We start from the raw sequence: 27,133 nt of genomic DNA on the forward strand, positions 1-27,133 counted from the left end.
ATTGAAGAGTGCAAATTAATTACTGAGTGTGACCTCTCACATATTCGGTGGGCCGAAAGTGGAAGGCAAAGCGGCACCTCTTTTCAACTTTCACATAAATCAAAATGTTTTTGAACTTTTTTCCTTCTGGGATATGATCTGTGGTCTTCAATCTTCAATCTTCAATCTGTTGATGTTAATAGGCAACCCTTTGGTCCTCACTCATGCAGTCAAATCTCACGGATTTTGTTCTTGATCGGATTCCTTCATTAATTGTAAGGACCAAAACAATAATCTACCTTAGTTGGACGATTATTAGCCACTCGATTTTGACAACTGTTAGATTTAATATCAACCATGAAACAAATCTCTCATCCTAATCCGACAAGAACCGGTTAAAGACCTAGAAAGTAGGTATATATGGTTATATTCGATTAACAAAAAGGAATTTAAGTAGAAAAGCTAAACTAAAATTGGTAGATCATAGATGTGTTCATAAAGAAGCAAGAGTGGAATGAGGAACAAATTCACGAATAAGAAGAAAGAGTATAGGGATAATTCTGAACTGGGAAATGATTCTCTTAGCAAACCAAGCACACAGCAAAAACAAAAACCACTGGCGGATCAGAAAAGCCATCGGCAAAAGCTGACAATGATCACTTGGGGAAGCACCGCCACTGCCAGTCCACTGATCACTTCTCTTATTACTCTTTAACTTTCGGCGGAGAAAAAGAGAACAAATTCTGTGGGTCCCTTCTTCCCATTGCCACGCCTGCAATTTGAACTACTATTCCATGCTTTAACAAATACGAGATAGATGCTAGATTTTGTGTATAAAAGCCAGAAGGTCTGCGCGTTAGTTGAAAAGCAAAGCACAGAAAGAAAGAAAAGATTTGTGAATATGGTCAAAATAGCAAAGCGCAAAATGATGCGCACAGGTACGCTTTCTATATGTTTTCTTCATTCTTGAGCATCAAAAGACGCCAACTGTACCCTATATATACACGAAGAAGCAGAGACCACGTAAGACGTAGGGACAACAAATCTGAGGTTGTACTTTCCCTAAGCCCACGAGGTAAACATCCCCAAAAATTGTTGTCTCACCAGCCATTCCCCATTGCCCATTTCTCTTCTCTGTCTAAAAATTCGTAGCGAAAGAGAAAAGAACATAAGAGAAAACGGCCAGCTCTGTTTCTGTTCCATCCGAAACCAGAAAATCATTATTTCCAGACCTAACCCATTGTTTTGTTTGATAGAGGAAGCAGGAAAGTCTGCAACTTTTTGGATTTTTCTTCTTTGGTGGGGTGCGTTTGTTTGAAGCCGGTTGTTTGTGGATTCTATCTATGTGCGTATATATTGGTGAGGGAGGGATGAGAAAGGAGAGGAGGGTTAATAAGATGAAGGGAAGGATATCAAGGATTGGGCGCTATGCAATAGCATCTTCTGTAAGGGACCACCATCAACAGCCTTGCATTACTTGCACCACGTTCAACATCCTTGCTCCAATCTACAAGCGCCTCAACCATGAGGTACCCTTTTGCCATTTTCATGCGTGGAGTGGGTTTTCTCTGTTTGATTTTATTTTCAATCACTTTCCTGGGTAGTAGCAGTTTCGGTCTGAATGTTTGTTTCTATGATTTATTTGATTTGGATTTTTTTCTTCTTCTTTTTGGTGGGGGGTGGAAGCAGGATCCGAGTTGCCGTGAAAGTGATAATAGAACGTATTGGCTGGCCAGGAATCATAGCATATTGGATTGGTTGTTGTATGAGAGATCTTCCATCATTTGCCTTCAGGTTTGCATTTGCTTAACACCCACTTCTATTTTTTTTTAATTAATTTTCTGAGTGTTGGATTTAAATGGATTTGGATGAAAGAATGTACACGGTTCTTAATTTAATGGCATTTGCTAGTTTGGTGGATTATATATATATGATAAATCTCTCTTTTGGTGGGTGGGTTTGTACAGGAGTTGTGGGTTGGAAATGAAGAGCTTGTTAATTTGTATGAGAAGAGATTTGGCGATGCCGGATATGTTACTTTTAAGCTTGGACGGACCAACAACCGTGGCGATGGTATGCTCTTTAATTCCGAATTTGGATTTATCTAGGTGCTAGCGGGTCTTGGTTTAATTTGTTTTCCCACACAAACAAATTATTGAAAGATTCCCTGTATAGATTTATGAGCTATTTAGATTGTAGAAAACCAATAGAAATTGAACTTGATCAGGCTTGGTTTGGATGTAAAAGTTTCAAATATGATATTTCTACAAACATTTTGAAATTTCCGTTTAGATTCCGTGACTCATCATCAATGCCTAATGGTTTGGTTTGGTGGATTTGGGAAGAGATGGACGGAAACATGCGACTTTACAGAAGTGGGGATAAAGAGGAAATGAATTAGCACGGTCAATTTAAGGGGAAAAACCGTTTTGTTATGGAGAGATCTATTAGCAGGAAAATGCACTACCTATTTCTATTGACGTTGACAACTTTTTGCAGCTTGCTTTCTAAAACTTTTGATAATTTGTCAGCATAAATGAAGAAACCGGGGTTAAAAATAACGACTTTGTAAGGGGAAGAGAGGAAGAGTTCCCCCAACCATACAGCTTCCTCATGGCTTTTTCTAATCTTTACTTATTCTATGTGATTGACTTCAGTACCCTGTACGAGTATCTCTCTAATGTCAGCTATAAGTTAAAATTGCTAAAGAGAGGGAGAGGGTAACACTAAGCATTTGTTATATAAAATCTAACTGGTAAACAGACCACCTAATGTTCTAACTTGGGGTATGTGATATGCTGTTTCTTCCTCCTTTTTACCTGAGTTTTATGCATTCATGCCAACTTAAAGGTGTTTTGATTGGAGTACTGTACAGGTCTGCTGACTGCAGTGCATAAAGACTATTTTAAAGTACTTAACCATCGAGAGTTGCATTTCAATGATTGTGGAGACCGTGTGGCTCAGTTGTTACATGTTGAACTAAATCCCCCATTCTCACAATGCCGAAACAATGATGTCCGGCAGGAAATTCTCATCGTGAATACCCACTTGTTATTTCCTCATGATTCAAGTCTCTGTCTCGTACGATTGCAGCAGGTAAGTTCATTTTCATTTTCATAATCTCCAGTGCTAGGATTTCATTTTAGTTATTATCCATGATGTCTCACCTTGACCAAATCTTATACACCCCTCGTTATAGGTCTACAAAATCCTACAATACGTGGAATCGTATCAGAAAGAGAACAAGCTTAATCCGATGCCCGTCATGCTCTGTGGGTGAGTTTACAGTTACCTTCCTTTTGGACAGGTTTTTATTACTCTGTTGTTTCCATTTGTCCAACCATACTCAAAGGTGAGTATCATCTTGCAATTCTCGCTTTCTGTAGTGACTGGAACGGAAGCAAACGTGGACATGTTTACAAGTTCCTTCGATCCCAAGGATTTGTGTCATCATATGATACTGCTCATCAGTACACTGATGCGGATGCACACAAGGTCAATCTTTAATTCACACCTAGAATTTTGTTTCCTTATGCCAGAAGATCTGGTCAGTGCTTGTCTTTGTTTTTTACACTCATCATCTCTTTCATATTTGAGTGCAGTGGGTTAGCCACCGAAATCATCGGGGGAACATATGTGGGGTTGATTTCATATGGCTTCTTAATCCTGATAGATATCGGAAACTACTAAAAACAAGTTGGAGCGAAGTAGTATTTGGCATGTTCAAGGTCAGCTATTTCATTTTTCAACCTTGGACTTAAGTTATGTATTGTTGTAACACTTTCTCGGATCTGTCCTGCATTCTGTCTGACGTTAGAACTTCCAATTTTCAGGATCTACTACGGAGAGCATCACTGACAGAAAATGATGCATTTGCCTTTCTGAAGGCAGACAACCATGGTGATTACATTACCTACTCAGGTTTCTGTGAAGCACTTAGACAGGTATGGACCATGGATCGTGATTAACTTTACATTTTTTTTTTTTTATTATTATTATTTTCTGGTTTCTGAGCAGGATGGACATTTGTTTCAGAGAGTAAATTTCTCTACCACTGTTTTGTCATTTTCTGCAGCTTAATTTAATTGGCCATTGCAATGGACTTAGTGTTGAAGAGACGAAGGAATTGTGGTTTCAAGCAGACATAGATGGAAATGGTGTTGTTGATTATTCAGAGTTTCAGGTAAATTATATTCAGTGGAAGTTTGTCTTCGCTCTTATCTATATGTAGCTTCAGGGCATTCAAACAATGTAATTCATGCCTTTGGTGGTAAAATTTGTTGTTGGTTCAGCACCGGCAGCACTGTGGGGTTTTAAACTTTACATGTGAACAAGAAAATTTTACTTGCTTGTCATTACTGTTCATGTAGTTGGCAGATAGTTCGGTTCTTATGGTATTACTATATGTAAAAATAGATATATAGCTGTTGTCAAGTCATGTCTCCTGTCATTATATGGTTTCACGTACATAGTCACTTACACAGATCACAAACTCATCAGACATTTTTATTTTTTCCTTATGCCAAATTTATGATGTTGATATTGCAAATATGGCACAGCAGCAGCGAATTTGGAACCCTACAGGGTCAGAGCAAAGAGATGAAAATAGCAATGAGCGAGGTGGTGGTTCAAAGGGTATTCAGGAGCAAACCATTGGTTTTAGTGTAAAAAATGCTGTTTTCTTCCCTCCTGAAGTGGAGAAAGGAAGGTGGCCTGAAGACTTTTCTCTCTCCGATCATGCACGACTTACTGTGGTCTTCTCGCCCATAAGAATGCCATGCTCTCAGTCGACGTCCTGACCTAGGCGCTAGAACTTAGATAATAAGACTCCAGAAAGAATCCAAAAGAGGATGGGGAAAGGTTTGGGGCTATGGATAGGTGGGTCCTGAAATGGATGCAAAAACAACCATTGGAGGTCCTTGGCAGAGAGATCTTTTACTTTTTATTTGATGGAGCCATGATAGATGATTCCTGCACCTTTATTGGTCGGACACATTAAACACATTAAGTCTCTTACACTCTTCAAGTGGGAAACGCCAGCACCAGTAGACTCTCAAGCACGAGTTGCTGACGTATCACATTCATGTACTTCGAGGACCCTTAGCTTTGCAGTTGATAAAATGGGACCAGCATCCTGCATTGCTCTGTTCCATTCTGCCTTTCAACTGTATTTTCCCCTTAATTGGGGAAAAGAAAAAGGAAAGAAACTAAGATAAGCGAGAGAAGGTTAAGACTGGTATACTTGTGGATATGTAGTCTGGTAGCGCTTACCTTTTTGTAGCATGGTGAGAAACCTTTTGCAGCTTCTTGTATTTTTTGTACTGCATTCAAGAAAAGTATACAGAATTATCTTGTAACAGATTCCAGTATGCCACAACAGATATGATATACTGAATAGAAGAGTTACAAATGGAACTTGTACATTGTATGTCAAGATAGTGTTTAAACCTAGATTCTGATATGATGCGTGTCTGGAACAATTTATTTTTGAAGTTGGGGAATGATATATTTTGCCAAGTATGAGAAAACCCATTAAAAGCAGATACTGTTAGTTGAAATCTCCATAAATAACCCAAGAGTTGTTTCTAGAATCTACACTATGTAAGACATTAGAAAGAAAACAAATCCATATTAGTCAGAACTCCATGGCTTAATAAAGTTTGGATTCTGACCATGTTGCTTTCAGTGCCAAAAGGTAAACCAACAACTGTAAGTTTTTTTGGATTTTGAACTCTTTCTTATCAGTGAAGTAAAGTGTTTATGCCAATGATTTTGGTCATTAGGGAGGTGTAGGATTTCAGCCTGATGTGAGTTGCTCAAGTATGTTGAAAGAAACCATCACTGTAGAAGGAAATAGCAGTAACATGCTTGTGATTATGCTAAACAACTCAATTTTACAAAAGCTAATACAGGAAAGTTCCCTTCTTCTTTTTTTTCTTTTTTTTTTTTTTTTAATTTTTTCTTTTTATTTTATGAATTAAAACTCAAAAAGACAAGTGGAATCCATCACACTATTATAATAATAGGGCTTGTTTAAAGTAACAAAAGTTCAAATAGTTTTTTGTCCGTCAACCTAGGTGAGAAAATAATAATCAACTTGATAAATATCCATACTGCATAAGTGACACTCTAATGACCCACAGCATCATCACCCTTTTCAAGGGTATGATGGAAGTAAAATTCTCTTTAGAGATTTGAAAGTGGGTGATGACAAATTATCATGACATCATCCCTGCTCTTATGCTAGCTAGTTGCTATGGCTGGACTCACATTATTGTGGCGAAGGAGGAGATGATGACGATGAAAAAAAAAAAAAAAAAACCCACTTAAGTGAATACTCATTGGCTCGATGATATGAGATTCTGAGGGAACCATTAATTTATGACTAAGGAAGCAAATTTAACACTTTTTATAGGATGGGGTCTCCTAGCGGTTTATCTCTTTGTTTCTCTTCCAAGTATATATTAAAGAGTACCAAAGTAGAAAAAAGCTGAAAAAATTGTGGGAAATGACTCCCCTGTGATTCAACGGATAGTCCTCTAATTGGTGCTTTAGATAGACAGAAGTGGTCCTCCTGTACCTCTATATACAATGAAAGAGATTCTTAAGCCATGGTATCAAATACAATGACTTGGTTTTTCCACACCACTTTCTTTGTGTTCACACTAATAGAAAAGATAGAAAACGATGTTTACCAATGGGGGGGGAGCAGAGCAACAGTACCAACAAAGTGTTCAGAAGGGAATATGGGGGAAGAGAAGGTCCAAAGATGGAACACAAACATGAAAACATGAATGTTTGAAACCGACGTGGAAAAAGTTTATCAAAACTTGCTAAACAAGTTATTAATTGCTGCTGAAGGATTGTTTTAGTTGTTGGGTATGTATATTTTTGTAACATACCAAAAGGAGGGGTGCTACACATGCACCCCTCATCCACCTTTTATCTTCCATTTATCATAAAAAAAAAATTGATTTTAAGCAAAAAGGTGTCTCTAATGTCACATCAGAGACACTTTTTTACTTAAAATCAATTTTTTTAAGCAAAAGAGGTGGACAAAGAGAGGATGAAAGGAGGATTTTTAGCATTTCCCTACCAAAATTGATACTTCTTGTTGCTTCTGAAAGGACCAAACCCCCTTTTTTTTTTTTTTTTTTTTTAAGTAATAAAAGTTTTACTACAAAAAAGCGTAATGCGTACCTAAGTACACAAGAAATATACATAGAAATAACCAAAGCAGCCTACAACAAGAAAGAAAACTCACCGATCCTCAAAACCTAGAACTTTCGGAATACTCCAACTCTACACTATGTGCACCTTGCCTTTTCTAAGCTGGGAGGAGGCGCTAGAATCACTGTAGTTTATGGAACTGACTAGATTCAAAGCACTTTGTACATCAAAGGTAATGTAGAAATGATTTTTATTTTTATTTTTTTCCGTGAAAGTAAAAAAAAAGTGGGTACAAATATTGTGAAAATTATATCCACATCAACTTTATTGTACAAAGTGTGTACAATTGTTGTGGAGGAAACATTATTCATTGTCATTTGACCACCGCCAACGGGACAACGATCATCTTAATTTTATGGTTTAGATTTAAAAAATTTAAATGACAATATATATATATATATATATATATATTATTAGATATATAAAAGTGAATTGTAAAATAAATTTTATAAACTTCACTTGAAATAGAAAAAGATAAAGATTATGATGTCGTTTTGATGACCGTCATTATTGTGTATGACTCTCTATCACCATAATTCTCATAGTTATTCTCATTTCTCAACCCTTTCTAAAAGACAAAAAGGGAGTAGCATAATATAAATGATTATTCATATTCTCAACCTTTACCACATAATTTATTGTCACAACTGGGAGTTGGTAATTTATAAAGTAAATACTCTTTTAAAATATATTTGGATGGGTCAAAAGAAGGGGCTTTAAGATTTTAAAATTGGATTCAGGTTTGAAACAACGTGAAAATCATATATAAGAATAATATAAAAAGTTAAATGGATAAAAAAATTATTTGTTTAGAAAATTTTATTTATTTTGAGACAAAATTCAAAAAATAAAATAAAAATGAGAACGTACATAATCGATTATAAGATTGAGGAAATCCACCATCATGAAATATAAACATAATAACCATGATAAGAAAAAAGAAAAAAGAAAAAAGAAAAAAGAAAAAAGAAAAATGAAAAATGAAAAATGAAAAATGAAAAATGAAAAAAGAAAAAAGAAAAAAGAAAAAAGAAAAAAGAGGCGCGCGCGGAAATTGGAAGTGAGGTACTGAGGTTCCTGGCATTTTCTCTTTTTTTGAAAAAGCCCCTACGCGTTCGAATGAGAACGAGCGGACCCCACTTCCCCTGCCTCATGCCAAATATTACGTGTCGACACTTCATTGGCTGGACAGCATAACCCCAATTCAGCCTTCCTTTTGGACGTTTCCTCCATTTCCCCATTCTACCCCTAACACTCCCTACGCATACTCCGTACTCTACAACTAAGGCAGTACCGTAATTATAACAGAAAAACGAGGCTAAACACCCCCACGCGGTATATACGAACATTTGAAACGCGGTTTTTAGTATAAAAAAACACATAAGCCAGAGCCACGAAGTCACTCTGTTCTCTCTCTCTCTCTCTCTCTCTCTCTCTCTCCTCCACTTTCTCTGTTTTTTCTTTCTTTCTTTGTATGCTTGACACCAAAAACCCAACATCGAATATCAAGAATCTCCTTTGATTTCTGATACCTTCTTTGCTTTTATTTTTCTTTTCTTTATAGGGTTTTATCGAAAGCTCTCTCTCTCTCTCTCTCTCTTGCTATTAGACTCTGTCTGTGTGTGTGTATGTGTGGGTGGATGGCTGTGCAGCCTATGTTGTCGTTGGGTTCTCTGCCGCTGGGGTTCAGATTCCGGCCGAAGGACGAGGAGTTGATCAACTACTACCTGAGGTCGAAGATCAACGGGAATGAAAGGGACGTTTCGGTTATTCGTGAAATTGATGTTTGCAAATGCGAGCCCTGGGATTTGCCTGGTGCGATTCTTGTTCTTTGTTGTTATGATCGAATACCCAAGTTCTTTTTTTTTTTTTTTTTTTTTTTTTTTTTAAAAGGGTTTTGTACTTTTTCTGTATTGGGTTGGGACGGAAAATTGGGAATTTTAGTTTTGCTTGGCTCAATTTGGCTGTCTGTTTTTTGCAATAGTATTCTAGATTTTGGTACGTTGTTTGAATTTGTTATAATTTTCCTGAGAGTGAGAAGATAATTGTTGTCTTTCTATGTGCTGAATTTCATTTTGAAACAATCCGATACTTGAATTGGTGTGGGAATTTGAGATTAATAAATCATTTAGCAATTACTTCATCTGCCCATTTGTTTTTCTCACTTTTAGACATTGAATTTGTAAAATTTAGTGCTTTTTACTTAATTGATGTGTAATGTGAGTTCAATCTTGTATTAGTATTTTGCCCTTTTCACTAACTTTGATGAGCAAATTTAGTCATTGAGATGTAATACGTAATTTTTTGGTTTATTAAAGTGCTATATAACACTTATGATGCTATTTATTCATTGTTAAGCAGGTGCGTAATGTTGCTATTTGATTTTCTCATTTTGGGCCTTAAATTTGGTGCTCATTTCTTTTTGTGTAGATTTATCCGTGATAGTGTCAGCCGATCCAGAGTGGTTCTTCTTCTGTCCACAGGACCGGAAGTACCCGAATGGAAATCGATTGAATAGGGCAACCATTGCTGGGTACTGGAAGGCAACTGGTAAGGATCGGCAGATCAAGTCTGGAGCGAACTTGATTGGAATGAAGAAGACGTTGGTCTTCTATAGAGGGCGTGCTCCTAAGGGCATGAGGACCCATTGGGTCATGCACGAGTACCGCACTACCCTGAAGGAGCTTGATGGAACCAACCCTGGTCAGGTTGGTTATTCTCTCACCGAATTGATTTTTCTGTTTAGTTTGCGTAGAGAGTTGGCTACTCATATTGAATTGAGATTTCTTCTTAAGTAAATGCTTAACTTAATTTTGTTAAGTTGTTATTGTGTTGATCTAAGATTGTTTCTCTGCCAAAGTCATGTGGCTAATTAGTAGATTAAGGACACTAATGTGATTTTATCTGTAATTTAAAACAGGACTACTGGATTAGCCAGGATTGTGGAATCTGTTGAATTTGTTAATTTCCAGTGAGCGTTAACTTCACCTGTGAATTAAGGATTTCTTAATTTGTTCAATCGGTGATTTAAGGGAATTGTTCTTACTTTTAAAGAGGAAGGCTGTGGGTCTGTATGTCTGATAAAAATTGACTGAGAGTTCTGTTCTTCTTATAATCTGAGAGTATGCAATTACTTTTGTAACTTCGATAAGTCACCAAACCTTTAAACAGTTAATTGAAAGGAAAACTGTTAATTGGTATCTAGATTTCATGTGTATTGACCAAGCGAATGACAAATAAGAAGCATGGACTGGTGTTTGTTCTTTATCCATTTCCTTTCTCTTTTTTTTTTTTCTTTTCTTTTATTCTTAATTTTGCGGGGGATTCTTTTCGATAAAATTTAAGTAGATTCCCTTCTTTCTTTCTTTTTTTTTTTTTCGTTTTTTTTTTTTTTTTTTTTTTGTCTGGTGTACATTTGCATATTAGTTATGCAATTTTGTGCTTACTCCATTTCTAACTATTGCTCGGACAATGATGTTACATTATACAAACTCATTATGTTCATTAAATCTATGCAGAGTGCCTTTGTCCTCTGTCGCCTCTTCAAGAAACAAGATGAGACTATTGAAGGTTCAAACTGTGGTGAACCTTATCCCACTGTTTCATCTCCTACCACTGCCAAATCTTCTCCTGAAATCACACAGCCTGAGCTAGCACTGGATCCAATATCTCCATCATTTGGAGGGCAAGCTGAAAATTGTCCCACAAGTACTGACGTTTGTCTTGCTGAAAGTTCTGATGGAACGACAGCTGACACACCTGTCAATTGTATTTGTGACAGCCATGTTGCAGAAAATGGAGTGGCAGAGTTACCAGAGCCTAAGGTGAGAAGGAAACTGAGTTGCAGTTTACAGTAACTTGCATGTTTTTGTGGAAATGAGACATGTAGGTAACAAATTAATTAAATTGTTTTTTCATGTTACATCAGGTTGATCTGCAGCTGGAGGAAGCCTTGAACATGTTCTATGACTCGCCAATGGAGTCACTGGATGGCAAGATTTTCTCCCCATTACACTCACAGATGCAGTCAGAGCTTGGATCTTCTGGCGGGTATTTCACTATGCCCAATGACTTGAACAATGGTCATATTGGGGTGCAACTTCAGTATGGCTCAAATGAACCAGATGCCAGTATCTCTGAGTTCCTGGATTCAATTCTTAGTAATCCAGATGAGACCCTGAGGAACCTGGGGTCTGTTAAGGACAGTGGGTCAGATGCAGAAGGGGTCAATGCACTTGTAAGTGGAACCTTTCAAGATACTGCTTCTTAATTGGTCTTTGCAAGTTTTACACCATAGTTTGGGTAGTGTAGATTTGCAGCTGGAATTCCACGAGTTGCAGTGCTCCTTTTTGGATAAATTTGTATTCCATGTGGTGTATTTGTGTTTTATTTTTAACTAAACTGGTCTCTATTGTGTTTTTCTTGTGTTAAACAGTCTGAGCTTCAAGGTCCTCTGTGGTCTGAAGAGGTTGCATTACAAAGTAAATCTTACAAGCCGGAAGATTTCACATCTGATGGTGCTGCAGAACAAACCTATAATAGTAGTCTCAAGGAATCAAGCGATCATTTGACTACAGTTGCAAGTGGAGAGGGTAGAACAGGAATCATCAGAAGGACTCGCCAATCACAAAATGAACCACTCATGGAGGGTGTGTCGAAGGGTTCTGTGGCACAGGGCATTGCTCCGAGAAGATTGCGTTTGCAGTGTAAACTTCAAGTGCTGCCAGTTCAGTGCAGCCCAATGTCAGCAGATTGGAGCGGTGGTGCAGGAGGCCATGAATCAAAACCAATTGCTACAGAGGTGAGAAGTTTGTTATGTGAAACTGGTGTATAAATTCTGATAATGTATTTGCATGGATTGTGAAGTTCATTAAAAGGCTGATGTGCAGGAGGGCGGAGCTTCAGGAAAGCATGTTCGTGCAGGTAGTCCTAGAGCTGCCGCTGCTAACAGTGCTTATAGTGAACCACGAAGCATCATTTCTGATTCCGATGAAAACAGTGAAATCTCTCAAGATCCAAGTACCGGTATGAGGCCAAGCTCGATGTCTAAAGGTGACATTTTGACAGGCATTAACGGCCTTTCTGTGTTCTCAAAAGCTGCTCCTCTTCGTCGCAAGATCGGGTCGTTCAGGGTAGTAGTGGTGGTTGTAGTCGTGATCATAATCTTTGCTGGCGTATGGAGATCATCTCTTAAATTTTGAGGCTACTTTGGAGACCATTTTGTGTATATTGTTGGTCGGGTCCCAATAATTTTTTTTCCTTTTGGTGGTAGGGGTCACTAATTAGGCTTTTTGGAGGGATTTGTTAGGTTAGTCAATAGTATTGTAGTTCCTCTCAAAAAAAAAAAAAAAAAAAAAAAAAAATAGTAGTGGAGTTATGTAGTGAGTGATATTATCCCCTGCCATAATTTAAAAAAAAAAAAAAAGAAAAAGAAAAAGCAATATATGCTTGGACTACTGTTTTATGTATAAAAGCTTTTCACTTCTTGCGGCCTTTTGGTACTATTTGAAATGTGCTGCTGAGTAAACTATCTAGTGGCTTTTATCACCGTAGAAATGGGTTACCATTTCCAATTATGGGACGGTTACAGATTGTTGGATGGTCCATGTGGATCCGGCTTCCATGCGGTAGTTTATGGGTGCTGTAGTAAAAAACGATACCGTTTTTCACTTAAAAAAAATTTGCAAATTTTTTAATAAATTTAAAAATTATAAAAATAATAATAATTAAAAACAAAAATTATAAAAACCTAAAAAAACTAAAGGGGTGGCCGGCCACCCCAGTCGGCTTTGGGGGTGGTTCGGCCACCCCCAAAAAGCCAAAAAACAAAAAAAACAAAAAAAAGGTTTGGGGTAGCCGGACCACCCCCAAAGTCCTCGGCCACCCCCATATCAGCTGTATGGGGTGGTCAAAACTACCCCCAGGCTCTTGGGGGTGGTCCGGCCACCCCCCAAACCCTTTACTTTTTTTTTTTGTTTTGTTTTTTGGCCTTTTGGGGGTTGGGCAACACCGGCCACCCCTTTAGTTTTTTTAGGTTTTTATATTTTTTGTTTTTAATTATTATTATTTTTATAATTTTAAAATTTATTAAAAAATTTGCAAATTTTTTTAAAGTGGAAAACGGTACAGTACCCATACGGTAATTTTAAACTACCGCATGGAAGCTGGATCCGATCCATGTACATGGACGCTCACACAAGGTTAGACATTGTATCTACAGGGAAAATGCAGCCTCGTTTGATGACGTTTTTTAGCGTAGCTTTTTGTTTTTTAACAAAAACAAATAAATAAAAGTATTAATAAATTACTTAAAATACAAATTTAAAACCCTCAAAATTACTTTTGACTTTTATACATTTCTAAACACTTTTTTCATCAAAAAGCAAAAAATACGTTCACTAAAAAGTTTTATCCAATGAACCCGTCTTTTTTTATGGGGTGTGTGGTTGGACAACAAGTACTTGCGAATATATACATATAGGATCCGGCTTCCATGAGATAGTTTAAAACTATCGCATGGTAATGTAGTATTTGCAAAACTTTTAATAAATTTAAAATTATAAAATTAATAATAATTAAAAACTAAAAATATTAAAACTAAAAAAAAAAAAATAAGGGATGGCCGGCCACCCCATTATTGAACAAGGGGGTGGCTCAACGGCCTAGTCGGCCTTGGGGGTGGTCCGGCCACCCCCAAAAGGCCTAAAAACCAAAAAAAAAAAAAAAAGGTTTGAGTTTTGGGGGGTGGGTGGATCACTCCCAAAGGCCGAAGGGGTGGCTCATCCACCCCCAGATTGGCTGTAGGGGGTGATTCGGCCACACCCCAAAACTCAAACCCTTTTTTGTATTTCTTTTTTGGCCTTTTGGGGGTGGCCAAACCACCCCCAAGGGCCTGGGGGTGGTTTCGACCACCCCATACGGCCGATCTGGGGGTGGCCGAAGGGCTTTGGTGGTGGTCCGGCCACCTCCAAACCCCTTAATTTAATTTTTTTTATTATTATTTTTTATTTTTTCCTTTTGGGGGTGCAAATACATGGGAGTCGAGAAATGTTGAGGTTGAAGGTGCCAAAAATGAGGGAAGTTCGGCTTATATTAGGTGAATTTATGGCCCTTTTTATAGATAGGGTCTATGTTTTAAATTTAGGTAAAAATGCAAAAAATTGGTTTAAGTGGCCCTGTTTCTTGAAAACTCATTATGGTATAGAAAAATAACAAAGCTACTATTGCCAGATTCCAACACTGATTGACTGAATTCTGACGACAATGACCCGAATTCTATAAAAGTTGCTGGATTCTGGTGACAGTGGCCGGAATTTGTCAGCCAGTGTCGTCGGATTCCAGTGCCCGGATCCCAAAATCTAAAAATTTTTGGCGCAAATTCAGGCCACCAACAAATTCTAATGTCCAGCGGTGGCTAATTCTCTCAAACATGCGTGCAATAATGAAGAATTTAAATTTTAAAACCGTAAATTATTTTTCAAAAATTAAATAGGTTTTTTTTCGATCAAACTAAAAATAATTTATTTTGACCATTATTTTTTATTGCATCAAACACCAAAAAAATACTAAAAATATTTTCAAAAAATAATTTACGCCCAAACAAACGCAGCATTATTTTTTCTCAAACTCTCTTCAACTCCTACAACCATCTGTATAACCCAACAAGGACACACCCAGTCGGCCATCCTCTTCCTCTCCATAGCAAGCCAATCAGATTTTTTACAGCATCACCTTCTCACTGCCATTTTACCATTGTAAGGGCAAAATTAGTCTTTATCTGATTTGCATTAAGTTTTATATGGTATCAAAATGAATTAAGAGCTTGATCTTTTGGGTATATATAAATAGCAATTTATTTTTTATTGTCAAATTTTGTCAAAATATTTAATAAATTCCGTTAATGAAACCAATAAAATGATAAGATGTGTGCTCATAATATATATATTAAACTTAAAAAAAAATAAAGAAATAAAGACTTAAAAAGATAATGGAAGACTGTTTCCAGCTTCACACAATTGCATGAAAGACACGAGCAAGGTGGGTTGCTTGCTTCTAGCGTAAGTTTTGTGACTGTGGCCCCAAAGTTTAGACAGTTGATTAGTTGATTATGCTGTCCGTTGACTCAGTAAATTTTAATAAATTTCAAGAAATTCAAAACATTAATCACATTAAACCACTTGACTTATGTAAATAAATTATCATGACCCTTTTCTGATAACGGATTAAGATTTAAAGAGTTCGATTAATTTAATTAAATAAATTAAATTGAAATTAACTTATATAATTTTATATTCATATCCATTTTATGCGTCTTTTACCTCACAATATTACGTAACCACCGGATATTCCAAGTTCAAAAGTCGGAATATCCGGTGGTTACGTAATGTTTATACCAAAAGACTTTGGGCAATGCTGATCATGTTTAGCAACCTCGGTTAACAGCACAGAATAGTGGATGTTACTATTTACATTTTTTTTTAATTTTATTTTTACATTTTCTAATAGCAATCAATATCAAAACATTCTCACTTTTTTAACTTTTTATATTACATTAATAATTTTTTATTATTATTCAAATAAAAAAATTCACTATAATACAATTTTTTTAAAAAAAATTTTTTATACAATTTTTTTTTTTTTTCTTTATATCACGTTATTATTTTTTATTAATTTTAAAATTAACAACCTACTCATTTATTATGTACATGTTTTTATCAAACATGACGGCTATTACCAAAACATCCTCCGGCCTTCCTCTGTAGGTGAAGTAATCGAGATTGTAATGCCAGCCAAGATTCATCCCACCTGGTCATGTGGAAAGGTCTGGATATGGTCAAAGTCAAAAGATATTATGTCACCAATTACCAAATGTCTAGTGTGAGGAGTCTAGCATTACAATCTCGATTGAGTTAGTTCACGACCGACCAATAATATATATATATATATATATATATATATATATATATATATAGATTCCAGCTTCACCCAATTGCATGAGAGGCACGAGCAAGGTGGGTTGCTTCCAGCCTAAGTTTTGTGACTGTGGCCCAGCAGTTTAGACGGTTGGTTAGTTGATTATGCTGTCCGTTGACTCAGGGAATTTTAATAAATTTCAAGAAATTCAAAACATTAATCACATTAAACCACTTAACTTATGTAAATAAATTATCATGACCCTTTTCTATTAACTTTGAAAAGATATGATCTTTTTGTCATCTCAAGACACAACTCTTGACCACTTTTCTATTAACTTTGAAAAGATATGATCTTTTTGTCATTTCAAGACACAACTCTTGACCCTTTTCTATTAACTTTGAAAAGATATGATCTTTTTGTCATCTCAAGACACAACTCTTGACCACTTTTCTATTAACTTTGAAAAGATATGATCTTTTTGTCATTTCAAGACACAACTCTTGACCCTTTTCTATTAACTTTGAAAAGATATGATCTTTTTGTCATCTCAAGACACAACTCTTGACCACTTTTCTATTAACTTTGAAAAGATATGATCTTTTTGTCATTTCAAGACACAACTCTTGACCCTTTTCTATTAACTTTGAAAAGATATGATCTTTTTGTCATCTCAAGACACAACTCTTGACCACTTTTCTATTAACTTTGAAAAGATATGATCTTTTTGTCATTTCAAGACACAACTCTTGACCCTTTTCTATTAACTTTGAAAAGATATGATCTTTTTGTCATCTCAAGACACAACTCTTGACCACTTTCGCATGTGACAAGGCGGTTTCGTAGCTAGCTCTAAAGTTTTTTTTTTTTTTTTTTTTAAAATAAAAAATAAAAGTCAAAATTGCCACATAGACTATGGTGATAAGGAGTTGTGTATCAGGATAATAATGTATCATATCTCAACTTTGAATATTGGGTTTAGTTAGCAAAAATCATGTTTCTAATTAGGACCGACCAATAATATCCTTGTTAAGTTTACATAATATTTTAATAGTTCATTTAGTAAATGTAATTATATATAGACATACATATATTCTTCTACAATATTTTATTTGTATAAAAACTTTTTATTTTTAAGATTTAATAAAACTTGTTATACTTATATTTTTCTGAATTTTTGTTCAGCTTTTAAAGCTATCTTACTTACTGTGGTGATAACAACTTTTTTTTTTTCATCTTAATTAAAAATTACAAATAAATATTTTATTACATTTTAAATAATATATTTCGATTGATATTAGAGGATGGACACAAAATCGTATGTTATTTATTAAGTGAAAGTAGTTTAAGATTATAAAAGTAAAAATACTTGTACTCGCAATCATTCGATCAATAAACAAAATATAGAAATTTCAAGAACCAAGTTGGTAATAAATAGAAATTAGAGGACTAAAACAAAACCCTCCAATGCAAACTTATGCATTAAGTTATAGTACAGGACAACCTTTTGTCTCCTTAAATATGTTGTGGTGGCTCACTATTCATTTCCACTCTTTCACTATTCTCCAATCTTCTTTGAGCGAGCGTGCGAGCGAGTGTGCGTGTGTGATGGCTATGTTGTCTTTGACTAATCAGCCATGCGGGGTCAGGTTCAGTCCGACGGACGAGGAACTCATCCAACGGTACTTGAGGCCAAAGATCAGTGGGAATGATGAAGAAGTTGGCTTCATTCGCGAAGTTAATTTCTTCAAACGGGAGCCCCGGGAGTTGCCTGGTAATCAGTTTAGCATTCGCTTCTGTTTAATATAATCGGAGTCTATGGGGATTTGATTTTCTTATTTTGGACCTTGATTTTTTTTGTTTTTTCCTGGGCTTCAATTGATTTCCAAATATGTACGTGATTTCTCAAATTTTGTTGTTGTTTGTTCTCAGTCTGGTTTCTTTGAGTGTAGATTTCTCCGGCATAGAGACAATTACAAAGGATCAAGAGTGGTTCTTCTTCTCGCAACATGATCTGAAGCACCGGAATGGGAATCGGTTGAACAGGAAGACCGATGCTGGGTACTGGAAAGTAACTGGTACGGATCTCGAAATCTGGTCCGTTGGCGGAGAGAGCTTGATCGGAAAGAAAAAGATACCGGTTTTCTATGAGGGGCTTTCTCCAAACAGCAAGATAACTGATTGGGTCTTGCATGAGTACCACGCAACCCCGACGGAGCTTCAGGGCACTAACCCCGCTCAGGTTAGGTTTCTATCTCGTCTTTTGTGTTAGAATATATGGAAAAAATATTTACTAGAGGAAAAAAAAAAAAAAAAAAAAAAGAGAGAGAAAAAAAAGAGGAATGATGGTGCCCTGTTTATTAAACCCCTCTCCCCTCCCCTCCCCTCCCCTGCCCTTTTCCCCCCTTGTCAGTACGGATGACGCTCAGACTGAAATGGTTGGCTTCTTCTAGAAGCCAACATTTCAGTCTATTCCTTTTTTCTTTTTTGTTCTTCATATTGAAAGGTTAAGGGTAAACAGGGATTTACAAAACAGGGCCAAATGGGTTTAGGTTTGGAATATTTTGGATTCTATTGTACAGAAAGAGTTGCAGAATACCAGAAAGAACAACAATTGAGAAAATTGGGAAAATTGGGAAGATTGAGATTACAGTTTACAGTAACTTGCATGTTTTTTGTGGAAATGAGACATGCAGGTAACAAATTAATTAAATTATTTTTTCATGTTTTGTACATCAGGTTGATCTGCAGCTGGAGGAAGCCTTGAACATGTTCTATGACCTGCCAATGGAGTCACCGGATGGCAAGATTTTCTCCCCATTACACTCACAGATGCAGTCAGAGCTAGGATCTTCTGGCGGGTATTTCACTATGCCCAATGACTTGAACAATGGTCATATTGGGGTGCAACTTCAGTATGGCTTAAATGAACCAGATGCCAGTATCTCTGAGTTCCTGGATTCAATTTTTTGTAATCCAGATGAGACCCTGAGGAACCTGGGGTCTGTTAAGGACAGTGGGTCAGATGCAGAAGGGGTCAATGCACTTGTAAGTGGAACCTTTCAAGATACTGCTTCTTAATTGGTCTTTGCAAGTTTTACACCATAGTTTGGGTAGTGTAGATTTGCAGCTGGAATTCCATGAGTTGCAGTGCTCCTTTTTGGATAAATTTGTATTCCATGTGGTGTATTTGTGTTTTATTTTTAACTAAACTGGTCTCTATTGTGTTTTTCTTGTGTTAAACAGTCTGAGCTTCAAGGTCCTCTGCGGTCTGAAGAGGTTGCATTACAAAGTAAATCTGACAAGCCGGAAGATTTCGCATCTGATGGTGCTGCAGAACAAACCTATAATAGTAGTCTCTATAATAGTAGTCTCAAGGAATCAAGCGATCATTTGACTACAGTTTCAAGTGGAGAGGGTAGTAGAACAGGAATCAGGATAAGGACTCGCCAATCACAAAATGAACCACTCATGGAGGGTGTGTCGAAGGGTTCTGTGGCACAGGGCATTGCTCCGAGAAGATTGCGTTTGCAGTGCAAACTTCAAGTGCTGCCAGTTCAGTGCAGCCCAATGTCAGCAGATTGGAGCGGTGGTGCAGGAGGCCATGAATCAAAACCAATTGCTACAGAGGTGAGAAGTTTGTTATGTGAAACTGGTGTATAAATTCTGATAATGTATTTGCATGGATTGTGAAGTTCATTAAAAGGCTGATGTGCAGGAGGGCGGAGCTTCAGGAAAGCATGTTCGTGCAGGTAGTCCTAGAGCTGCCGCTGCTAACAGTGCTTATAGTGAACCACGAAGCATCATTTCTGATTCCGATGAAAACAGTGAAATCTCTCAAGATCCAAGTACCGGTATGAGGCCAAGCTCGATGTCTAAAGGTGACATTTTGACAGGCATTAACGGCCTTTCTGTGTTCTCAAAAGCTGCTCCTCTTCGTCGCAAGATCGGGTCGTTCAGGGTAGTAGTGGTGGTTGTAGTCGTGATCATAATCTTTGCTGGCGTATGGAGATCATCACTTAAATTTTGAGGCTACTTTGGAGACCATTTTGTGTATATTGTTGGTCGGGTCCCAATAATTTTTTTTCCTTTTGGTGGTAGGGGTCACTAATTAGGCTTTTTGGAGGGATTTGTTAGGTTAGTCAATAGTATTGTAGTTCCTCTCAAAAAAAAAAAAATAGTAGTGTAGTTATGTAGTGAGTGATATTATCCCCTGCCATAATTAACAAAAAAAAAGAAAAAAAAAAAAAAAAAAAAAAAGCAATATATGCTTGGACTACTGTTTTATGTATAAAAGCTTTTCACTTCTTGCGGCCTTTTGGTGCTATTTGAAATGTGCTGCTGAGTAAACTATCTAGTGGCTTTTATCACCGTAGAAATGGGTTACCATTTCCAATTATGGGACGGTTACAGATTGTTGGATGGTCCATGTACGTACATGGACGCTCACACAATCAAAATTACTTAAAATACGTTCACTAAAAAGTTTTATCCAATGAACCCGTGTTTTTTTTTTATGGGGTGTGTGGTTTAGATAACAAGAACTTCACCCAATTGCATGAGAGGCACGAGCAAGGTGGGTTGCTTCCAGCCTAAGTTGTGACTGTGGCCCCACAGTTTAGGCGGTTGGTTAGTTGATTATTATGTTGTCCGTTGACTCAGCGAATTTTAATAAATTTCAAGAAATTCAAAACATTAATCACATTAAACCACTTAACTTATTATGTAAATAAATTATCATGACCCTTTTCTATTTAACTTTGAAAAGATACGATGATTTTGTTATCCCAAGACACAACTCTTGACTATTTTCGCATGTGACAGTGTGGTTTCGTAGCTAGCTTTAAAGTTTTTTTTTTCTAAATAAAAAATAAAAGTCAAAATTGTCACATAGACGATGGTGATAAGGAGTTGTGTATCGAGATAATAATGTATCATATCTTAACTTTGAATATTGTCCGTTTACTAACTCCCTCCCCTTCCCCTTCCCCTTCCCTCCTCTTACTTTTACCTTTCTCAAAAAAACATCAAATTCAAAACATTCTTTTATTTTTTATTTTTTATATCACATCAATAATTTTTTATTATTATTTAATTAAAAAAATCCACTACAATACAAATTTTTTTCCACTTTTCCATATAAATTCTTTCTACTTTATATCACATCAATCACTTTCTATTTTCACACAACAAAAAAATTCTCACAAAAGGAAGGGGAGGGGAAGGGGAGGGGATTACTAAACGGGGCCTGTTAGCAAAAATCAAGTTTTTATTTAGGACCGACCAATAATATCCTTGTTAAGTTTACATAATATTTTAATAGTTCATTTAGTAAATGTAATTATATATTGACATACATATATTCTTCTACAATATTTTATTTGTATAAAAACTTTTTATTTTTAAGATTTAAGAAAACTTGTTATACTTATATTTTTCTGAATTTTTGTTCAGCTTTTAAAGCTATCTTACTTACTGTGGTGATAACAACTTTTTTTTTCAACTTAATTCAAAATTACAAATAAATATTTTATTACATTTTATATAATATATTTTGATTAATATTAGAGGATGGACATAAAAAAACCGTATTTTATTTATTAAGTGAAAGTAGTTTAAGATTATCAAAGTAGAAAGACTTGTACTCGCAATCATTAAATCAATAAACAAAATATAGAAATTTCGAGAACCAAGTTGGTAATAAATAGAAATTAGAGGACTAAAACAAAACCCTCCAATGCAAACTTATGCAATAAGTTATAGTACAGGACAACCTTTTGTCTCCTTAAATATGTTGTGGTGGCTCACCATTCATTTCCACTCTTTCACTATTCTCCAATCTTCTTCGAGCGAGCGTGCGAGCGAGTGTGCGAGTGTGCGTGTGTGATGGCTATGTTGTCTTTGACTAATCAGCCATGCGGGGTCAGGTTCAGTCCGACGGACGAGGAACTCGTCCAACTGTACTTGAGGCCAAAGATCAGTGGGAATGATGAAGAAGTTGGCTTCATTCGCGAAGTTAATTTCTTCAAACGGGAGCCCCGGGAGTTGCCTGGTAATCAGTTTAGCATTCGCTTCTGCTTAATATAACCGGAGTCTATGAGGATTTGATTTTCTTATTTTGGACCTTGATTTTTTTTGTTTTTCCCTGGGCTTCGATTGATTTCCAAATATGTGATTTCTCAATTTTTTTTGTTTGTTTGTTCTCAGTCTGGTTTCTTTGAGTGTAGATTTCTCCGGCATAGAGACAATTACAAAGGATCAAGAGTGGTTCTTCTTCTCGCAACATGATCTGAAGCACCGGAATGGGAATCGGTTGAACAGGAAGACCGATGCTGGGTACTGGAAAGTAACTGGTACGGATCTCGAAATCTGGTCCGTTGGCGGAGAGAGCTTGATCGGAAAGAAAAAGATACTGGTTTTCTATGAGGGGCTTTCTCCAAACAGCAAGATAACTGATTGGGTCTTGCATGAGTACCACGCAACCCCGACGGAGCTTCAGGGCACTAACCCCGCTCAGGTTAGGTTTCTATCTCCTCTTTTGTGTTAGAATATATGGAAAATATATTTTCAAGAGGAAAAAAAAAAAAAAAAAAAAAAAAAAAAAAAAAAAAAAGAGAGAAAAGAGAAAAGAAAAAAGAAAAAAGGAAAAAGAAAAAAAAAAAAAAAAAGAAAGAAAGAGAAAAGAAAAAAAAAAAAAAATAAGAGAAAAAAAAAAAGAGGAATGATGGTGCCCTGTTTATTAAACCCCTACGGATGACGCTCAGACTGAAATGGTTGGCTTCTTCTAGAAGCCAACATTTCAGTCTATTCCTTTTTTATTTTTTGTTCTTCATATTGAAAGGTTAAGGGTAAACAGGGATTTACAAAACAGGGCCAAATGGGTTTAGGTTTGGAATATTTTGGATTCTATTGTACAGAAAAAGTTGCAGAATACCAGAAAGAACAACAATTGGGAAAATTGGGAAGATTGAGATTGACTAACCTTAGAGATTGAGCGTGAAAAGTGGCTGGATGGTGCTGATATTGGCTGATTACAAATTGGGAAGATTGAGATTGACTAACCTTAGAGATTGATCGTGAAAAGTGGCTGGATGGTGCTGATATTGGCTGATTTCAAATGGGGAAGATTGAGATTGACTAACCTTAGAGATTGATCGTGAAAAGTGGCTGGATGGTGCTGATATTGGCTGGATTACAAATTGGGTTAGAGAAATAATTTCATTTGCCAAAGAATAGATGAGTTAACGGTGGGAAACTCTGCATCTTACATGTACGAAATGACACAGACACAATTTATGAAATTTAGTTTTGGAGGAACTTTCTGTCATAGTCGATGAAAATTCCTTTCCCGATGAATCGAAGAATCCTCTCTTCTTTCTTCCTTGTCGTTAGCAGCAGCGAAAATTGCCGAAAATGATGTCTCAATTTTATGGGATTTGGACAATAAACCACCAAACTCCTTTTGTGAATCATTTTAAGCAAATTCAAGAGCGGGAGCAGATGACGAGGTTGAATCAGATAGAGTCGGCGAGGGGGACTAGGAGGGTGAAGTTGTGGCTAAGTATTCCATGAAGATGCACAAGTATAAGAATGCTGCGAGGGATATTTTGAACCTGAGAAAGGTGGGGTATAGTTTGGCGGATGTGTTGAAGAGGGCCGTGTTTTTTGTTCCAACAGTGTCGGACAAGCGACAAGCGGTGGCTGTTTCATTCTCTTTGCCATCAAGCTGGTTTTCCTCTATAACTCAAGGCTCAAGGCTCAAGGCTCAAGCCTTTTACTTTTATTTTTATTTTTATTATTTTTCTTGGTTCTCTGGATTTTCCTTTCTAACATTTTTTTTTTTTTTAGAAAAAAAGAAAAAGAAACTCTCTTTTGGTTGTTTCTCATGAACTAAAAATACTCTAAACTATAGCTAGTTATCAAATAAAATTTTAAAAATATTATAGTATGCAATCAATAACTACAGTTATCAAATAATTATAACTTCTTATAAACACATTTCATAACAGAAAAATAACTCACAATTTTTTTCTCTATACATGTTCTTGATTCGAAAGTTAATTTTCATTACCATATTATCCCAATTGAACTGCAATCATCTAATAATTTATTAAATAGCATTAGTCAAACTAAATACCATCATCATTAACCAATATTTTATGCCTGAAAGCATCAGTAATTAGAATTGCGTGGAGCATAGGAATCTACAGGAACAATGACGTCACTCGTTTCTTAACATACAGTTCCTGCTTTTTTTAATTTTTTTTTTATCAAATATATTCAGCCAATAAAAGAAGAAGAAGAAAGTGAGCAAACAATTAGACCAAGTTTCCTCTTTTAACAGCAGTAATATTAGAGCAGCTTCCCCAACATTTTTCCTATTCGTAGGGAACAAAACCACTTTTTTTTCCTTAAAAAAAAAAAAAAAACACTCCACATCAGCTTTTCATTTTTTTCTATATTATTAAAATATTATTATTTTTTTACTTTTACTTTAATTAAAAATAGGAGAGATAATATATTTTTTTACCTTTACTTTAATTAAAAGTAGAAAAGAGAAATAAAGTAGGAGAAATAATATCTTTTGTGAATAAACAATTGAATGAGAAGTGTGAAGGAAATGAAAATTTTAGAAAAGCTGCCGTGGAGGGATTTTTATAACTTTTTTAAAATTTTTCCTAAAACTTAAGGAACAGACTTCTTTAGAGAAGCTGTTGTGAATGCTCTTAATCAAGTTTCCTCTCACTTTGTTGATTATCTTTCTGCAGAAAACCTTTGTCCTCTGTCGTTTATTCAAGAGAGTCAAGAGACCTAACAATATTAATGGTAGCAAAGGTCGAAAGCGAAAGTACTCTACCAAAGCTGGACCTGCGAAGTCTAAACCGGCTGCTCGTGCTTCAGTATCTCCACCATCAGTTAATTATAATGAGGGAGTTGACAATCATGTCACAAGATGCTGTTCTGATGGAGCGACAACATCTTCAGTTTCTCCAGCACCAGCATCATCAGTTAATGAGGAAGGTGATCACAATCATGTCACAACATTTTATCCGACAAAAACTTTTGACGTAACGACATCAAACACTAAAGCATTCAGTACTGAGTTTAACCACATTAGTGAAAAAGCGTCCACTAAAAAAGATCAGTTGGCCGATGGAACGGCTGATGACGATCATGAGGTGAGAAAGACAGTGAAGTATATTAATCCAAGTATCTCCTTGGATCATTTATGTTGTTTCTAACGTACATCATGTATGTTGATTTGCAGGCGGTAGACTCAACAATGTCCGGTGTCCCACCAGAGCTACTAGATATAGATTGGAGCAATCTCTTCTACTCGCCGATGCATCCTTTTTGCATGCCTTTCCCTGTCGCTGATAATTCAAACTACCGTGATGATGAGGTGCCTTATCAATATGGCACGAATGATGCAGCCGCCTTTACCACTGAGTTATGGGGTCCAATGCCTAATTATCCGGATGCGTTCCTTCATAATGAATCAATGATCCCAGCAGCCAAGAGAATCTTCCTTGAGCGGAACCGGACAATCTAAAGCCTTTGAAGTGCCACGTAATAAGCTCCTACTTAACCGGCGTTCTGAATATAACAAGACGTTCAAGTTATTAGAGTTGAAATTCCTCTTCCTTCCCAGAGGATATAGACGGTCACTCTCCCTGATCGATCCGCGAGGCTGAGAAATTAATGGAGTTCTTCCACAAGGTGTTCGGGACAGTCACTCTCCCTCTCTTTCTCTGAGATTGATTTGTGAGGCCGAGGATGGAGCTCTTCCACAAGGTGTTTGGTGCTCTCGCTATCCATCTCAGAGATGTGATGTACAATGAAGTGATAAATAATGGAATATTGAGGAAATATTTCCTCTTTATGAATGCGTTGTTTTTTTTTTTTTTTTTTGAATGAAAGCTTTATAAAACCAAACACAAACTACAATCACACCAGTGAAATCTGGTTCAAACTATTCCATGGGCAAATAGAAAGCCCAAAAAGAGCTCACTCAAAAGCCCTTAAAACTAAGACTAAATGCAGAAGACAATCTGCAGCATCAACATACATCCTGACTAGTAAACTAGAACAGAATCTACAGACAAATAAAAGTCAACAAGACTTCAAACTCAACAAAACAAGAGAACCAACTATTCACAGAACTTAAACTACTTTCTGCAGATTCCACAACTGGACTAACATCAGATTCTCAGCATTCTTCTTGTAAGTGCCCTTCACCAAAATTCTGGCTCTCACCTCCCATTTTATCTTAGCCAGAATTGCCTCCTCTGCACTCGGGATGTTCCCATGTAGGATGTCATTTCTATGTTTCCAAATATGGTACACAGCAGCTCCTAGGCATAGCATGCACAGTCTTGTTTTCAGGCAGTCTTTTTTCAGATTAGAAATACTCCAATTCACCACCTCCTCCCATGTCTCCACTGGATTATTCACTAAACAAGAAGCCATAAGGTTTTTCCAAATAAGTGTGCTAAAACTACATTGGAAGGAAGAACAAATGAGTTCTATTTTCCAACCTTCCCCGACAAAAAAGACACATACAGTCCCCTGAATATCCCCACCTACACATCCTCTCCTCAGTTATTAAAGCATCACGGAAAACCAGCCATAACATGAAGGAATGCCGAGGGATAGCCACTTGATTCCAAACCACTTTCCACCATTTCTCAGGAACTTCTTTTTTCCTTAAAGCATCCCATGTCTCTGCACAAGTATATCTCCCTTTCTTACATCTCCACATAGGCAAATCAGAGTTGCCAATCTCTTATGTTTTTTTTTTTTTTTTTTTTCACTCGTATGTGTATGTTCGTCAATCTCATCCTCACGTGTGAATATTTCGTCACCACTTCGATTAAACTCTCATTCGAATGGAAGTTCTTTTTAGTTTTTACCAAGTGTTCATGCATCATCACCAAGAACCCGACACTCACAACTGTATATTCAAGCCACCCACTTCTTTAGTCCTCTCGACTAGATCAAGAATCTTACG

At 36.5% G+C, this 27,133-nt stretch overlaps 6 protein-coding genes across 10 annotated transcripts; 5 read left to right on the top strand and 1 right to left on the bottom strand.

Annotated features, from left to right (window-relative positions):
* Positions 1-828: 828 nt before the first annotated feature.
* LOC133856355 (uncharacterized calcium-binding protein At1g02270) lies at positions 829-5,413 on the top strand. Of its 3 annotated transcripts, XM_062291485.1 has the most exons (11): positions 829-1,054; positions 1,236-1,508; positions 1,669-1,773; positions 1,947-2,052; positions 2,855-3,075; positions 3,179-3,255; positions 3,366-3,474; positions 3,582-3,707; positions 3,813-3,923; positions 4,055-4,162; positions 4,539-5,413. In XM_062291485.1, exons 2-11 carry the CDS (start codon positions 1,323-1,325, stop codon positions 4,776-4,778), a joined length of 1,389 nt encoding a protein of 462 aa, XP_062147469.1. In that variant the 5' UTR covers positions 829-1,054; positions 1,236-1,322; the 3' UTR covers positions 4,779-5,413. The 3 variants fall into 3 exon arrangements, with proteins under 3 accessions (XP_062147469.1, XP_062147468.1, XP_062147470.1); XM_062291484.1 differs by having other exon boundaries at positions 829-1,508; XM_062291486.1 differs by having other exon boundaries at positions 830-1,508; positions 4,542-5,413.
* A 3,215-nt stretch (positions 5,414-8,628) lies between these two features.
* On the top strand, positions 8,629-12,701 carry LOC133856392 (NAC domain-containing protein 91-like). 2 transcript variants are annotated; one of them, XM_062291488.1, is made up of 6 exons: positions 8,629-9,024; positions 9,640-9,917; positions 10,728-11,033; positions 11,138-11,446; positions 11,645-12,010; positions 12,087-12,701. In XM_062291488.1, exons 1-6 carry the CDS (start codon positions 8,838-8,840, stop codon positions 12,408-12,410), a joined length of 1,770 nt encoding a protein of 589 aa, XP_062147472.1. In that variant the 5' UTR covers positions 8,629-8,837; the 3' UTR covers positions 12,411-12,701. The 2 variants fall into 2 exon arrangements, with proteins under 2 accessions (XP_062147472.1, XP_062147473.1); XM_062291489.1 differs by having other exon boundaries at positions 8,631-9,024; positions 12,099-12,701.
* Positions 12,702-17,667: 4,966 nt separating this feature from the next.
* Positions 17,668-20,322, top strand: LOC133856418 (NAC domain-containing protein 62-like). Of its 2 annotated transcripts, none has more exons than XM_062291490.1 (5): positions 17,668-17,896; positions 18,075-18,364; positions 18,862-19,170; positions 19,369-19,752; positions 19,829-20,322. In XM_062291490.1, the coding sequence occupies exons 1-5, from the start codon at positions 17,731-17,733 to the stop codon at positions 20,150-20,152; spliced, it is 1,473 nt and encodes a 490-aa protein (XP_062147474.1). In that variant the 5' UTR covers positions 17,668-17,730; the 3' UTR covers positions 20,153-20,322. The 2 variants fall into 2 exon arrangements, with proteins under 2 accessions (XP_062147474.1, XP_062147475.1); XM_062291491.1 differs by having other exon boundaries at positions 17,669-17,896; positions 19,841-20,322.
* A 1,611-nt stretch (positions 20,323-21,933) lies between these two features.
* On the top strand, positions 21,934-22,707 carry LOC133856468 (NAC domain-containing protein 62-like). Its single transcript, XM_062291504.1, has 2 exons — positions 21,934-22,174; positions 22,350-22,707. Exons 1-2 carry the CDS (start codon positions 22,009-22,011, stop codon positions 22,667-22,669), a joined length of 486 nt encoding a protein of 161 aa, XP_062147488.1. The 5' UTR covers positions 21,934-22,008; the 3' UTR covers positions 22,670-22,707.
* A 983-nt stretch (positions 22,708-23,690) lies between these two features.
* On the top strand, positions 23,691-26,009 carry LOC133861264 (uncharacterized). The gene is made up of 3 exons (XM_062297013.1): positions 23,691-23,819; positions 24,891-25,301; positions 25,391-26,009. Exons 1-3 carry the CDS (start codon positions 23,691-23,693, stop codon positions 25,673-25,675), a joined length of 825 nt encoding a protein of 274 aa, XP_062152997.1. The 3' UTR covers positions 25,676-26,009.
* A 121-nt stretch (positions 26,010-26,130) lies between these two features.
* On the bottom strand, positions 26,131-26,884 carry LOC133861274 (uncharacterized). Its single transcript, XM_062297024.1, has 3 exons — positions 26,686-26,884; positions 26,324-26,576; positions 26,131-26,218 (listed from the first exon to the last, which is right to left on the bottom strand). The coding sequence occupies exons 1-3, from the start codon at positions 26,882-26,884 to the stop codon at positions 26,131-26,133; spliced, it is 540 nt and encodes a 179-aa protein (XP_062153008.1).
* Between the last annotated feature and the right edge of the window lie 249 nt (positions 26,885-27,133).

This window comes from Alnus glutinosa, chromosome 1, assembly GCF_958979055.1.
Source record: "Alnus glutinosa chromosome 1, dhAlnGlut1.1, whole genome shotgun sequence".
In the NCBI taxonomy this organism is placed as follows: domain Eukaryota; kingdom Viridiplantae; phylum Streptophyta; class Magnoliopsida; order Fagales; family Betulaceae; genus Alnus; species Alnus glutinosa.

Bases quoted from the DNA above. Each gene is read 5' to 3' on its own strand.
- LOC133861274 (XM_062297024.1), bottom strand. From the start codon at position 26,884: ATGTGGAGATGTAAGAAAGGGAGATATACTTGTGCAGAGACATGGGAT. The intron at 26,577-26,685 runs GTATGTGTCTTT...CTTCTTGTTTAG, and splicing joins GTGGGGATATTCAGGGGACT to TGAATAATCCAGTGGAGACA. The intron at 26,219-26,323 runs GTTAGTCCAGTT...ATTTGTCTGTAG, and splicing joins AAGAATGCTGAGAATCTGAT to ATTCTGTTCTAGTTTACTAG.
- LOC133856392 (XM_062291488.1), top strand. From the start codon at position 8,838: ATGTGTGGGTGGATGGCTGTGCAGCCTATGTTGTCGTTGGGTTCTCTG. The intron at 9,025-9,639 runs GTGCGATTCTTG...CTTTTTGTGTAG, and splicing joins CGAGCCCTGGGATTTGCCTG to ATTTATCCGTGATAGTGTCA. The intron at 12,011-12,086 runs GTGAGAAGTTTG...GTTCATTAAAAG, and splicing joins CAAAACCAATTGCTACAGAG to GCTGATGTGCAGGAGGGCGG.
- LOC133856355 (XM_062291484.1), top strand. From the start codon at position 1,323: ATGTGCGTATATATTGGTGAGGGAGGGATGAGAAAGGAGAGGAGGGTT. The intron at 3,256-3,365 runs GTGAGTTTACAG...CGCTTTCTGTAG, and splicing joins ATGCCCGTCATGCTCTGTGG to TGACTGGAACGGAAGCAAAC. The intron at 4,163-4,538 runs GTAAATTATATT...AATATGGCACAG, and splicing joins TTGATTATTCAGAGTTTCAG to CAGCAGCGAATTTGGAACCC.
- LOC133861264 (XM_062297013.1), top strand. From the start codon at position 23,691: ATGAAGATGCACAAGTATAAGAATGCTGCGAGGGATATTTTGAACCTG. The intron at 23,820-24,890 runs GTGGCTGTTTCA...ATCTTTCTGCAG, and splicing joins TGTCGGACAAGCGACAAGCG to AAAACCTTTGTCCTCTGTCG. The intron at 25,302-25,390 runs GTGAGAAAGACA...GTTGATTTGCAG, and splicing joins CGGCTGATGACGATCATGAG to GCGGTAGACTCAACAATGTC.
- LOC133856418 (XM_062291490.1), top strand. From the start codon at position 17,731: ATGGCTATGTTGTCTTTGACTAATCAGCCATGCGGGGTCAGGTTCAGT. The intron at 19,171-19,368 runs GTAAGTGGAACC...TGTGTTAAACAG, and splicing joins CAGAAGGGGTCAATGCACTT to TCTGAGCTTCAAGGTCCTCT. The intron at 19,753-19,828 runs GTGAGAAGTTTG...GTTCATTAAAAG, and splicing joins CAAAACCAATTGCTACAGAG to GCTGATGTGCAGGAGGGCGG.
- LOC133856468 (XM_062291504.1), top strand. From the start codon at position 22,009: ATGGCTATGTTGTCTTTGACTAATCAGCCATGCGGGGTCAGGTTCAGT. The intron at 22,175-22,349 runs GTAATCAGTTTA...CTTTGAGTGTAG, and splicing joins GGAGCCCCGGGAGTTGCCTG to ATTTCTCCGGCATAGAGACA.